This window comes from Homalodisca vitripennis, chromosome 2, assembly GCF_021130785.1.
Source record: "Homalodisca vitripennis isolate AUS2020 chromosome 2, UT_GWSS_2.1, whole genome shotgun sequence".
Lineage (NCBI taxonomy): Eukaryota > Metazoa > Arthropoda > Insecta > Hemiptera > Cicadellidae > Homalodisca > Homalodisca vitripennis.
The window spans coordinates 159,134,836-159,147,245 of NC_060208.1; the positions used below are offsets into that span (position 1 = coordinate 159,134,836).

The following is a 12,410-nucleotide window of genomic DNA, read 5'->3' on the forward strand; positions in this document are numbered from 1 at the left end:
AATGATAATTTAAAATTATGCATTGAATAGATAATTATATTTCCATTTACTTTTTTGGCCTCACACTATGACGTAAGTTCTAAAACTATACAGAGGTTACTAAGAAAAAGGTTAACAATTATCAAATACAAAGTTTGGAGTTTCGTGATATTTACTGTTTACCTGGATGCAAAAAAAATATTGACTTACTATAATTCCAACCCGTTATGTTCAGGTAATACGAATAAGTTACATTGTCTAAATTTATTCATGGGGCATATTAGAGAATGACTGCATGGATGCAGTTATACAAACGTTATTCGTACAAAACAGTCTTTTAATCACGAACCCGATTACCACTCATTATAATAAGAGGGTTTTAAAAATCTCGATCTAAAGTATTTTGGAAATTGCATCACATTTTATAATTAATTAACTCCATTGTAGGGAGGCCTCCAGTGGAAATCTTAAAGTAATAATAAATCAAGTTATACCCCAGTAATACTTGTAATTAATATAAATGAAATATACTGTAGAAAAAAGTTTTGTTTCTAAGGGACCAGTGAATGTGAAAGTAATTAATTTACTTTTTTATTTTCTAGTCTTGTAGTTTCTATTAGAGAGGACAGCGGATATAGAAACATCCAAATGCGAAAGTGCCTTTGTTTGTTTCTTTTTCTTTTGCGCTTAAACTATTCAACCGGTTGTACTGAAATTTTACGAACATTCTTAAGGTTTCTGAGGTGAATATAGGCTTATTCTTATTCCAAAAATACCTCTGAGTTACGTCACACTGGTCATTAAAGTAGATAAATATCTCTTGGTATCTCCCATCAAGTTTTGAAATATTAATTGGAAGAACCTGTTAAATTTAATCAAATGCTATGTGTAGGCATTGTTTTACGGCAGCATAAATTAAGCTAAATTTAATTAATTTAACCACTATTTCTAATTTTGTTGCATTTATAGTGCGTAAATTCTCTAAGGATTAACCATTAGTTTTAAGATTTCAGCAATTAATTAAGTACTCGATCTTAGAAACCTACCATAGAAAATGTCCTAAAACATAAGATGGTAAGAATTTAACTTCTAAGACTCCGTTGAGAGAGTAGTAAGAACTATGCTATATGAAAGTTCACTTGACTGTGCTTTTGAACGAATATACCAATTCCAGCTCTAAAAGATCAAAAATATTTTTCAGTTCATAGAGAAAAAAAAACTCTTAAATAATGTCATTGTTAATATACTTTAAACTGTACATTCTTAGCAAATATTAAAAATTAAATATGAATGAAGAAGTTGCTAAATAAAAAAAATATATGTTTGACGTATTTTCTTTATCGCGGCACCAATGAAAACTCGCACGTCACTATGTAACCAGATAATCGAATCCCGCACAGGCAAGTCATTAAACTTTTGTAAAGAAATTTTTCTCTTCTCGACTTGGTCACATAATTCCGAGGAATTACTTTTACCTTAGAACTTCAAACAAAGTAAAAGGTTAGTAGCTCACGCTGCTTAAAAAATGTAAATAAACCTAACAAATTAAAAATAAATTGATTTTGTTTGCAAAATTTAGTTTCAAACCAAATTAAGACTTTAATATCAATGAACGCTTCGTACTATTATAATTTACCTGTTCTACATTATATAACGCTTCTGCAGCAACAGTATCTGACGATGTACTCGTACGCTCCTCAGTGATTTGATTAGCTCTGCTCTGCAGCATCAATATCTGGTTACCTCATCCTTTATTAGTCGTAGTTTGATAGTATAATAGTATAACAAACATTTAATTGAACTATATGTATATTTTGTATTGTATTGCATTTTAAGTATTTTGAAGCAAATAGATTAATAGCAAATTAGAAAACCTAAATAATGTTAAAACCTAATTTAAAGGTTAACTCTGTCACCACTTTGAATAAGGAAGATATATACTCGTACTCAGATCTCTTATTTTTTACAATGTCTCTATTCTTTTGAAGCTCTTTGAAATTGAAAATTACTTAAAGGTGATTCACATGTTAATATGTATATTTTAATTAAATATTTCCATTTTTGAGCTCATATACTTTTACCCTTTATAGTTATAGCAAGCAACAAGCTGAATTACTAAACATGGTCAACGATTACAAAAGTATGTACGTTTTTATTTTTTTGCACGAACTGTACGGGAAAGGTGTTATTGACTACATCCGAGTAGATTGCTTGTAGTGTATATCAGAATTCACTATTACAAATTACAAAACAAATATTTATAGTATTGGAATATATTAAATGTATGGAGCAATGATCAGAAGTTCAGTAGTGATTGTTAACCATATAAATAACCAATTCCAAATTGCATCATTTGAAGCAGTAATTTATAGAAGGGTTTTCGCTTTCATATTGGTTTTGGTATTTCAGGGCTGGCTTGCCCCAGTAAAGTGGTTAATCCTTAAGCAAAACAACGCCTAATGGAAACAGTGCAGGGTTTGTTTACTCGGCAAATCTGATCGTTCGCACAGAACGCACTGTGGTTTGCCAAACACTGTGTCAGTGACTGTCCACACGGTTTACCATTGTTTACATTTCACAGACACCAAGGCAAGGAAAAACGTTCAAATCCAGTGTTGCTATAAAAAGACTATAGGCATTTAATAAAATACAAAGAAGTAATAAAATGCAATTAGCAATAAATTAAATTGCCTTAAAACCAACAAATTTAATTTCACAACATTGTTAAAATAAATATAAGTATAAGTACTCAAAAATTAATATTAGTTTATAAATTTTCTTGGTCAAAATATTAGCGGGCCTTTATAGTTTAAATACTTGCATGTGATATAGAAAACAATAATTAGTATTTTTCAAGATTACATGCTATAATAGCCAGAACAAAAATACAAAAGATATTTTCCGGAAGTTCGGATTATATCAACTTTTAAGTTCGTTCGATATTTTAATAGCGTCATAACTTTTTAACGAGCATCAACTGACTGACTTGCTTGTCAGCACAACGTATTAATTGACTTACTACGTTAAGTATAAGTTATCATCAGAAAATAATATTATTACGTAAGTTAAATTAATAATTTTCGTTGAAGCATGCGCGTATGAAGGGTTTTAGCAGAATTTTTGTGTTGTGTCGTAGTTTTTAATGTGTGGTAGTTAATTTTAGTTTTTTTTAATTTTTTCCATCAATCGTATATTATGTAATATATACAGTAATATGTTGCATTGGATATTTCTTTTTTGCGTTTACCTAGTAACTGAGAGTAAAAAATATGTCATGGAAAAATCATGTTATTTCTAATTTAAGACAACCTAAAATGTCCGTAATCCTATTATTAGTTTAAATCATCTATTTCTAAAAAAAATAAATTTGGCATAAAGAAATTGTTTGATAGAAAATAAAAACCACACTGTGTTAAGTAATAAATAAGATGCCACAAAACTATTCTTAGTGATTTTGATTTACGATGGTTCGTTTGGACGGATAATAGTATTTCTGACATTTGTCATAGTTATAAGTAAAAAAAAGAACACTACGTTTCGGGGATTGAACTCTACCGGGACTGAATCTTCAGTCTTCTGTCAAATTCCTTCCGGTAGGAAATGGTAACAGTGATGACGTGTTGTGTAGTGTTTGGGTTCTGTGCAATGATATTGTTTGGGTAAATTTTCATCAGTGCTCTTGGTTAACCAGTCAGATATTATTTAAATATTTTAGTAGCTTCACTGCCGCACATATTTTAATACGCCATTGTGTATTAGAGGTATTTTACAAATACAAAGAAAATAGGGTGTGTGTTAATACTAAAACTTGGTTTTAATTTTTGTAACAAATAATGATAGAATTTTTTTAAATCCCATTATCTTTTAATTATGAAGAAGTTATTGGTCCATAGGACAAATAAGCTGTAATCAGATCGAGCGTAGAGGCTTTTTTATACTTTAGTGACGAAACATGTATTAGTTCATAGACCTATTTACCCACTGTACTGTGCTTTAGTTCGTAGTAATTTCTTTAAAATTTCTTATTTACACAATATATAAAGATATTGCTAATAATATTTTTAATTACTTTAATATTTGCTGACAAAATATAACAGTAGAATCTTCATGTGCCTTGGTGTTCTTACCAAAAACGCCTCATTCAATTACAGACACTCACACGGCGACTGTTGTAGGAATCTCTTATTCGCATACGAGGCATAAATGAAACAAATATGAGATTCAATTTGATAATTTCTATGACATAAGTACAGTACTACAGTGTAGTAGCTTGCAGTACAAATTCTACAACAAACAAGTACAGTACAACAGTGTAGTAGCTGGCAGAACAAATGTTACAACAAACAGTTAAAAAATATATTTCCATTTAACCTTAGAGCAGTTTAGATAACATACATTTCATCATTAAAATGAAATAGACGCAACGATGAGCCATCAAAGAGTTATATTGATAACTTATTAATGTGACCTTTCTAAGCATTTCCAACAGACAGATTCTTGGATTATAGAAGTTTTGTACTTCATATGGTTACTATCTAAAAAATACTGATTTTGTGCTGGGTAAAATAAACCAACCAAATTAAAGTAAACTAATTTATTCAGATAATAGAAGTTATCTAAGATACATTTATAACCAAATTGACACTTAAAAGTAATCTTTGGTGTAAACAAAACTTTTTAATTTTTCTTCGTCAAAAAGTCGACCATTCCCTTAAAGGCTTCTGCACCTTTCTGGTTGACCTCGTAGCCAGGGAGGGAAGTCTTAGCCTTGGCCAACCAGGCAGCGACCTTGGGGTACTTGCTAACATCGTAACCAACCACCTGCAAAATACAAACACTCTTAATTAAAAAAAAAAAACAAAAAAGGTTTAGTTACACTTATTTGTGAATTTCAACCATTTGTATTTGAGTCCCTAAAATGGAAAATAAATTTAAGAAGGAAATATTTCATTATTCTTCATTACTGACTCTTCAGGTATTAAAATATTACACGCGTGCAGTATATAAGACAATTTCCTATAAGATTTTTGTTATGTATTATATTTAACTCTGTACATAAATTTTGGAAATAAATCAATCAATCAATCAATCAGTATAATATCCAGATAACAGATCAGTAATATGACATTTTCGTAATATTCCTGCAAGTACATGAAGGCCAACTGTCACAATATTTTATATTTTACAAAATGAAAGAAAATGTGAAGACATATTTTCCATTTATATATTATGAAACACACTTTTAAGATTTTATAAACCATTAAAAAATTATAAATTCAATTTAGTTATAGTCATCTAGCTGTATCATATCCTATAATAAAGATCGTAAATTATGTTTTTTAAATGTCACGTACATTTTCTATGGTTTTATAAAGAGCTCTTGATCTTTTAAAACATAAATTTAAACTATATTTAACTATAATCATGTGTAATGTTATTCTATGATACAGTGTAAAATAATTTTATATCAAATAAATTTGAAGAGTGTTTAGTAATATAAATTGGTATTTTAAAGAGAAATTAATATTTACAATTATTTATAAGATTATTACAAGTAACTGTTAGTTTCTTTCATCGAAATTGATTAGATGAAACGTTTAATATATGCAATATAGGTATGTATAGAATATTCATCATTCCAACATGGAAAATATTGGGATATTTATTATAAAACTATGTTGGGTTTATTTTCGAAAGTAGTCCTTGTCTTAAAAGTAGCCAGGAGAAAAACTTACTGTTACAGACTAATGAACAGTATATTTATTGGCTATATTTAAGTGTCGGAGAAAAAGAACATTGCTCAACTTAAAATATCTGCACTAGCATTAACAAAGTACACATTTTCTTGTGCTATTCTATTGCCTATCCCGAATGAAGTACAAAATTATTTTTTGAAGAGCTATGTGGAGAAAGAAATTTTGGTTGGTTGGAGACTCAATTCATAAACAAATTATTAAACCAAAATATTTTCTTGAAAATAATTATTCAATAATCTAAAAGCGTGATTATTTGAGACCGGTTTTGGTTTATTCAAGTAATATTCAATTAATAAACCATTTATGATGATGGTTCTTTCTCTGTGATTTCTTAACAGAAAATAAATGTTGTTAATAAAACAAAGCTGGTCTCAAATAACCACACTAAAGCTAAAGAAACGTGTTTATATTAACGAAGTAATCTAGAGGCTTTCATAATAAATAGTGTTTTAATTGGGTGTAAGTCCTTCAGATTAGATGCTTGTAAGCAATGAACTTTATTATGCTATAAACAGTACTTACTTCAGCAGTGGACACTGTGACCACGATGGAGATGTCAGCCAGGGTATAAGTGTCGCCAGCTACGCACTTGTTGGTCTTCAAGAAACTATCTAGGAAGCCAAACGCCTCATCTAGTTTCTTCTTTTTCTCCTCATCAAAAGGGGCTCCTCCAAAGAACATTGGGTACTGAGAATATGAAGAGAAGTTACACATTTTACTCAGGAGGTATTCTCTATTGCTATCATATGCCTTTCCCTAGATATCATAAAGAAATGTTTATAGTTATCCAATTTCATTCTTGGACTATCCGAATCTATTAGAACTGATTAAACGGTTACCAATGCTGTAACTGTGATTCAATACTGTTTAGAAATTCAATAATATGATCAATATTTAATTTATAAAAAGTCTCTTTTCAAAATGTATATGATATTTATTTAATGACAATTGCACTGATATTTCCAAAAACTAAAATACTTAAAATTCTGATTTTGTAATAAAACAAACACAGCCATATTTTATTTTATAAACAGTGCAAGTAACATTTTTTTCTTTTTCTTTATCCATTTGCAGCACTAGAATAAGATAATAAGGCTTTGAATACCAGCCAGCATCCCTAAAACTATATCTCTATGTTTTCTAGGTATTTCTTATAACCTGTATGAAACTTTGGCACTATAAGAGTAAGTAACAATTTTTTTTTTCTCAACGTGACTTAAGTATTACTATTTATATTTTTTAAACATGTTTTGATAATTCTATGGTAAAACATATGACTGCTTTTTATCTTATCCCTGCCAGTTTAGCCTACAAAAGATAACATTTATAGAGTTCATTATTGACACTGTAATATCAAAGATAAATAATAACAAGTTTTGAAAAGAGTATGGCCATCCTCTGTTAGTTAGACAAAACTTGTAGCTATAATTAAAAGAATTTACACACAATTATTCTGTTTTGTGTGTTGAATAATGAAACAAAATATAGAGTTTTTAGTTTATTTATAAAAATATAAAATGTTTCGTCCCCTAAGATTCAATAAAAATAAAGTTGAACAAGTTTTTTACAGTACATACTTGTTGCTCATACATTTTGCATTTGTAGCAATGTAAAGCAATTGTTGAAAATACTCACATACAAATCAGCAAATCTCTGGAAGAGAGTTCCAGCGTCAAAGTATAACCTCTGGTTTACAAGGGCGCGTTTTTTTATGTCCTGGGGATACAATGTGTTACACTTTTCGTACTTCTCCGCTAGGTACATTATGATGGCTCGGCTGAAACATTTAGGGGAAAATATTGTTTATCACTCATAATGAGTATATATACTGACAGGTTAAACTGCCTTAAAAATAATTCAAAAATCAACAATAGACAGTTAATTTCCTGATTAATAATGAAATAATGCTTACATCTTGAAAATAGTTAAGTTTAAAAAAATTTTTCTTGCAAAATTAATTCTTTTATTGTAAGTCATTCATAAAACTCACCTTTCATTGAGGGCAAGTCCATTGTCTACAATAGTGGGTACTGTGTGTTGAGGATTCATCTGAAAACAACAAAACGTTTTTAAATTGGATTGAATCAGAAAATTTTAATTTTTTCTACAGCACACAATATAAGCCAAATATGTTTGGTTTCATCAGTTATCTGTTAAATATTTAAATGACCAAAATCTATTTTGTATTGTTATTTATTCATTTTTATTATTTACTATTTATAAATAACAAAATTTATAAATAACAACATGATAATGTTTTTTAGACTGTACGAAAATAAACTAGTATTTATTTAGCAATACCTTGAGGTACTCTGGAGTCATGTGCTCTCCTTTCATCAGGTCAATGGTGTGGAGGGTGACATCCACCCCCAGAGCCTTGGCTGCCAGCAACACGACACGGCTAGGAGGGCTGGCGGGAGCGTAGTATACGTCGATACCCATGACTGAAACATGTCACCATCACTTAATATAGATGAGGTCCAACAAGAGGATTGATTAAATGTACCACAAAATAATTGGAGACTTGAACAACTGAATCTTTTTATTTTATAGTAATATTAATGTATTGATTACTAGTTTCAAAAAGGCTTTAGGCAAAAAAGCTAAAGTCATTAAACCAGGAAAACTCTCCTAAGTAGAGCACAGGTGAAGTTAAACATTACAGGTTTCTTATAAATAATTGGCTAACTTAACATATTTGTTAATAATACGTATACCATTTTTAATCTTTGATCCAAAATTAAACATGTTCTTTTCCTGTACATTTAATATTCTGTACAAAATTTATATATATATATATATATATATATATATATATATATATATATATATATTTATTTATTTATTTATAATGCATATATAGGATTTGTTGTTCTTTTCGAATATATTGAAACATATTAACTTTATTTTTATTGGAAAATATGACACCTGTGTATGGAAAACAAATAATTGTAGTTTCTACCACGAGTTTTCAAAATTAGATAATGAATTGTCTCGAAACTAATGGTGTCATTTAATTAACTTAAGTAGTTATAATTATTTTTATCGAATTACCAAAAACAGTTATAAATACATATTTTGCAACATAACTTTTAAATGTTTTATATGTGTATTATAAGTACAGTAATGTTAAATGACTTATTTGTTGATATTTATATAATCAGACAGTATATATATATATATATATATATATTCATCAGATTTTAAAGAATTTACTAATAAACAGAAGATTCGCATTTATTTGAAATCAAAAAGTTTCAAATTAGTTTCAAGTACAAAAATATATATATTGAATAGTTGTAAAGTTCAAGTTATGTGAAATCATATTTATTAATATATATTATTATATGTATGTTATTAACACATTACCCTACTATAATCACTGTGAGGAATAATTAGGAATTGCCTATTAAATACTGAATATTAAACACTCTGTGCGTGATTTTCATTATGAATACTGAAGATGATTCTTGAAATTCAACTATATATCAGATTCATTTTAACATATGAGATAAACTCTCACATCAGTGGACATATAACCAGTCTGCTAAAAAAAACTGTTAGTTTTAAAGAACATTAAAGATTATTAGGAAAACTGATGAATTTTAAAATCTATTCCGCTATATGCCTGGTAATTAAAAATACAAGTAATATTTTGGAATTTGATTGTTCCTTTCCAAGCACACTGTATTATATTGCGTATCTAGTGTGATAACAACGCTTTATTAAATGTAACAATGAATAGGTACTTAGTTTCACTATTTATCAATAGTAAACTTTTTCTAGTCCAAGATGTAATATTCCAAGAAAGAGCAATGAGATGGAGGAATGGATGGTTTTGTTAATTACGTAAGACACGAAAATTAAAGAGGTTAATTCTACATGGAAATTAAATAGTAGGCCTACATCTAAAAATATATTTTAGCTTGTAAATTAACAAAATAGGGGATGCTTGCATGTATAACTGTTTAAACTGTCTAATCTTTAATAGTCATACTCAAGCACTACTGTTGATAAACGTTTATATAAACAATTCACGCTATAAACGTAGTCTACTACTTTTATGACGTGTACAAAATTTACTTTGGTTTGGGATATGTAGAATATTTATACTGGCATATATTTTTTCAAGGCATGTCATAGACTATTCAATGTACTGCAGTATTTATTTTTCCTCAAATGTGAACACTAACCAGGTGACAAGAGTCAACACATTAAAACTAACTAGCTAAAGATTTAAGGAATAAAATTTAAAATAAGTAAATCATTTAAATTGAAAGCTCTCCAAAATGTTATACAACAAAAAACTATTCAGTTGTGATATTATAGATAAAAGGCAAATATATCAATTCTCGAGTAAACGAATCAACAAATAGTTTGCTAACCTTAGTGTAGTTGAAGAACAGAAACACAAAAGTACCGCACACACTTGCTGAAAGTGTCTAAGAGAATGACAGTTGTGACAGCCGAGGAAGGCTATATGTATTAGGAGAGGGCCTGGAACATTTAGTCATTCCTGAAACGGTGTATGACGTCATCTCACTACGGAAAACCCATTCTCTGGTTAGCCTCACTTTCAGCGGCCGGGTGTGTACCGGTGACATTTAGTGTCGTGTGTAGTGATAGTGTTGTCTGATAATTATATCTCCATTTCTGATGTTGAATCAGTTATTTTTATTGAAGATGTCATTGTTTCGCTTTGCTAAGTTATCTCAATGACTGGATTGTAAATAAGCCGATAACTGCAACTCATCGTGACGTATCTTTCTTGCTTAAAGGATTAAATTGATCTGTCGCAATTTTCAAATATTTTTACAAATGCACAACTCTAGTATTTTATTATAAATATCATTATTATAAATAATTGGAAACTATAAAACTAGGAAAAAAATTAAATATTTTTAATAGTGGATATATTTATTAAATAAACTGAAATTTTTTATTAGAAACAGGATTTCAATGGCATGCCTAGTTAAGGCAAGAATATATGCAGTTCGGGATCACGCAAATTGTTGGAATTTCTTATTTTTCATTAATCATTGAGGACCCTCAACTAATTATTGTTGATAACAGTCGCTCTTAACCAACATAGTCCATATCCCATGATTCATTCATATAAGCTTAAAGCATCTCAAATTTGTAGTACAATATATGAATAAATGTGATATTTTGGCTATACAATTATAGCTACTATTTGGTTACTGGTAGAATAAACCACACGAAAAAATATTTGTTAGCTTTTCGTGATTAAATTTGATTACATTTTAACTGAGTAAAATGGATTTGAATAAATGGAGAGGTGAAAATAACACCCCAAACCAACCTATATTATTCATAACCAACAATGAATAATCCATATTACACGGTATTTTTTCAGTATTTATAAATAAATCGTGATCTAATTTATTTAAGTAAAGAAGATTTACTGTCATTAAATTATTTCAATAAAAAGTAATGCTTTTAGTTTTTTTTTTTATTTAAGACTAATATAAATTTTACAACTTATAAAAATCAGTTTGAAATAAATATAGTGTAGTCATAACTTCACGTTGAATTATAGCAAACCGTGCCAACCATAAATGTATTCATTTTGTATACAAGTAGAAAAGGTGATTCCTGATTTGAAAACTGTACTCCAATTTTCTGCTCTGTGATCTGTCACAATTTTAAATTATTTGTAAGAATTCACAAAGATTTTACTATAAAGGATATTTTTTATAGACAATTGGGTACTATAACACCGGACTAAATCATATATTTTTCTTAAGTAATGGATTTATTTATTAATTAAAGACAAATTTAATTATTATATAGAGGATTTCAATGACCTACTTAGGCAAGGCTAGAAGCTTTACGGGCCTACGTACGAGTAAATTGTTGGAAATTCCTTATTTGTTACTGATGCTAACAGTCGTTCTCAACCAACATATCCCATACCCCATGATTCTTTCATATACCATCTTGAAGCATCTCAAATTTGTAATCCCAATATTATGCATAAATTTTATATTTCGGCTATACAGTTATAGCGACTATTTTATTAATGATAGTATAAACCGCACGAAGAAATATTTTTTAACATTTCGTGATAAAATGTAATTAAATTTTAACTGAGTAAAAGTGTATTTAAATGTATAGTGAGGAAACAAAAACACCCCAAACCTACCATTATTAATATAACTATCAATGAATAATCCATATCACAGGTTATTTTTTAAGTATTTATAAATAAATCATGAACTAATTTTCTTTAAGCAGAGAAGATTTGGTTCCATTAAAGTATTTCTATAAAAAGTAATACTTATAGTTTTTGTATTTAAGACTAATATAAATTTTATAACAAAACCAAGTTTGAAATAAATATAGTGTAGTCATAACTACATGTTGAATTGTAGCAAACCGTGCCAACCATAAATTTATCCATTTTGTACATAAGTAGAATTGGTGATTCCTGATTTTAAAACTGGACTCAAAAACAATAATAAAATATTTCGAGTAATGTCAAGGAACATACATTTTAGTCTAAGAACATACTTAGACACCCGCCTGTATATAAATAGTGTTGAAAGTATTTGTCACGTACTCGGAATTTGAACACATTTGTAAATTTGCGTCTATGTTTTCCTTATTCTCAGCATATTAGTTATAGTCTTCACATTTTCCTAATAATAATTA

General features: G+C 28.8%; 1 protein-coding gene across 1 annotated transcript in view; it reads right to left on the reverse strand.

The window, feature by feature from the left end:
• LOC124355869 (glutathione S-transferase theta-2-like) overlaps positions 1 to 10,313 on the reverse strand; it is a 41,107-nt gene extending 30,794 nt beyond the window's left edge. The window contains exons 1-6 of the mRNA XM_046807023.1: positions 10,121 to 10,313; positions 8,037 to 8,179; positions 7,726 to 7,784; positions 7,371 to 7,512; positions 6,258 to 6,422; positions 4,659 to 4,800 (exon numbers count right to left, since the gene is read on the reverse strand). Of these exons, the coding sequence (XP_046662979.1) occupies positions 4,659 to 4,800; positions 6,258 to 6,422; positions 7,371 to 7,512; positions 7,726 to 7,784; positions 8,037 to 8,177 (649 nt within the window). The 5' untranslated portion in view covers positions 8,178 to 8,179; positions 10,121 to 10,313. The remainder of the gene's footprint in view (positions 1 to 4,658; positions 4,801 to 6,257; positions 6,423 to 7,370; positions 7,513 to 7,725; positions 7,785 to 8,036; positions 8,180 to 10,120) is intronic.
• Positions 10,314 to 12,410: the final 2,097 nt, after the last annotated feature.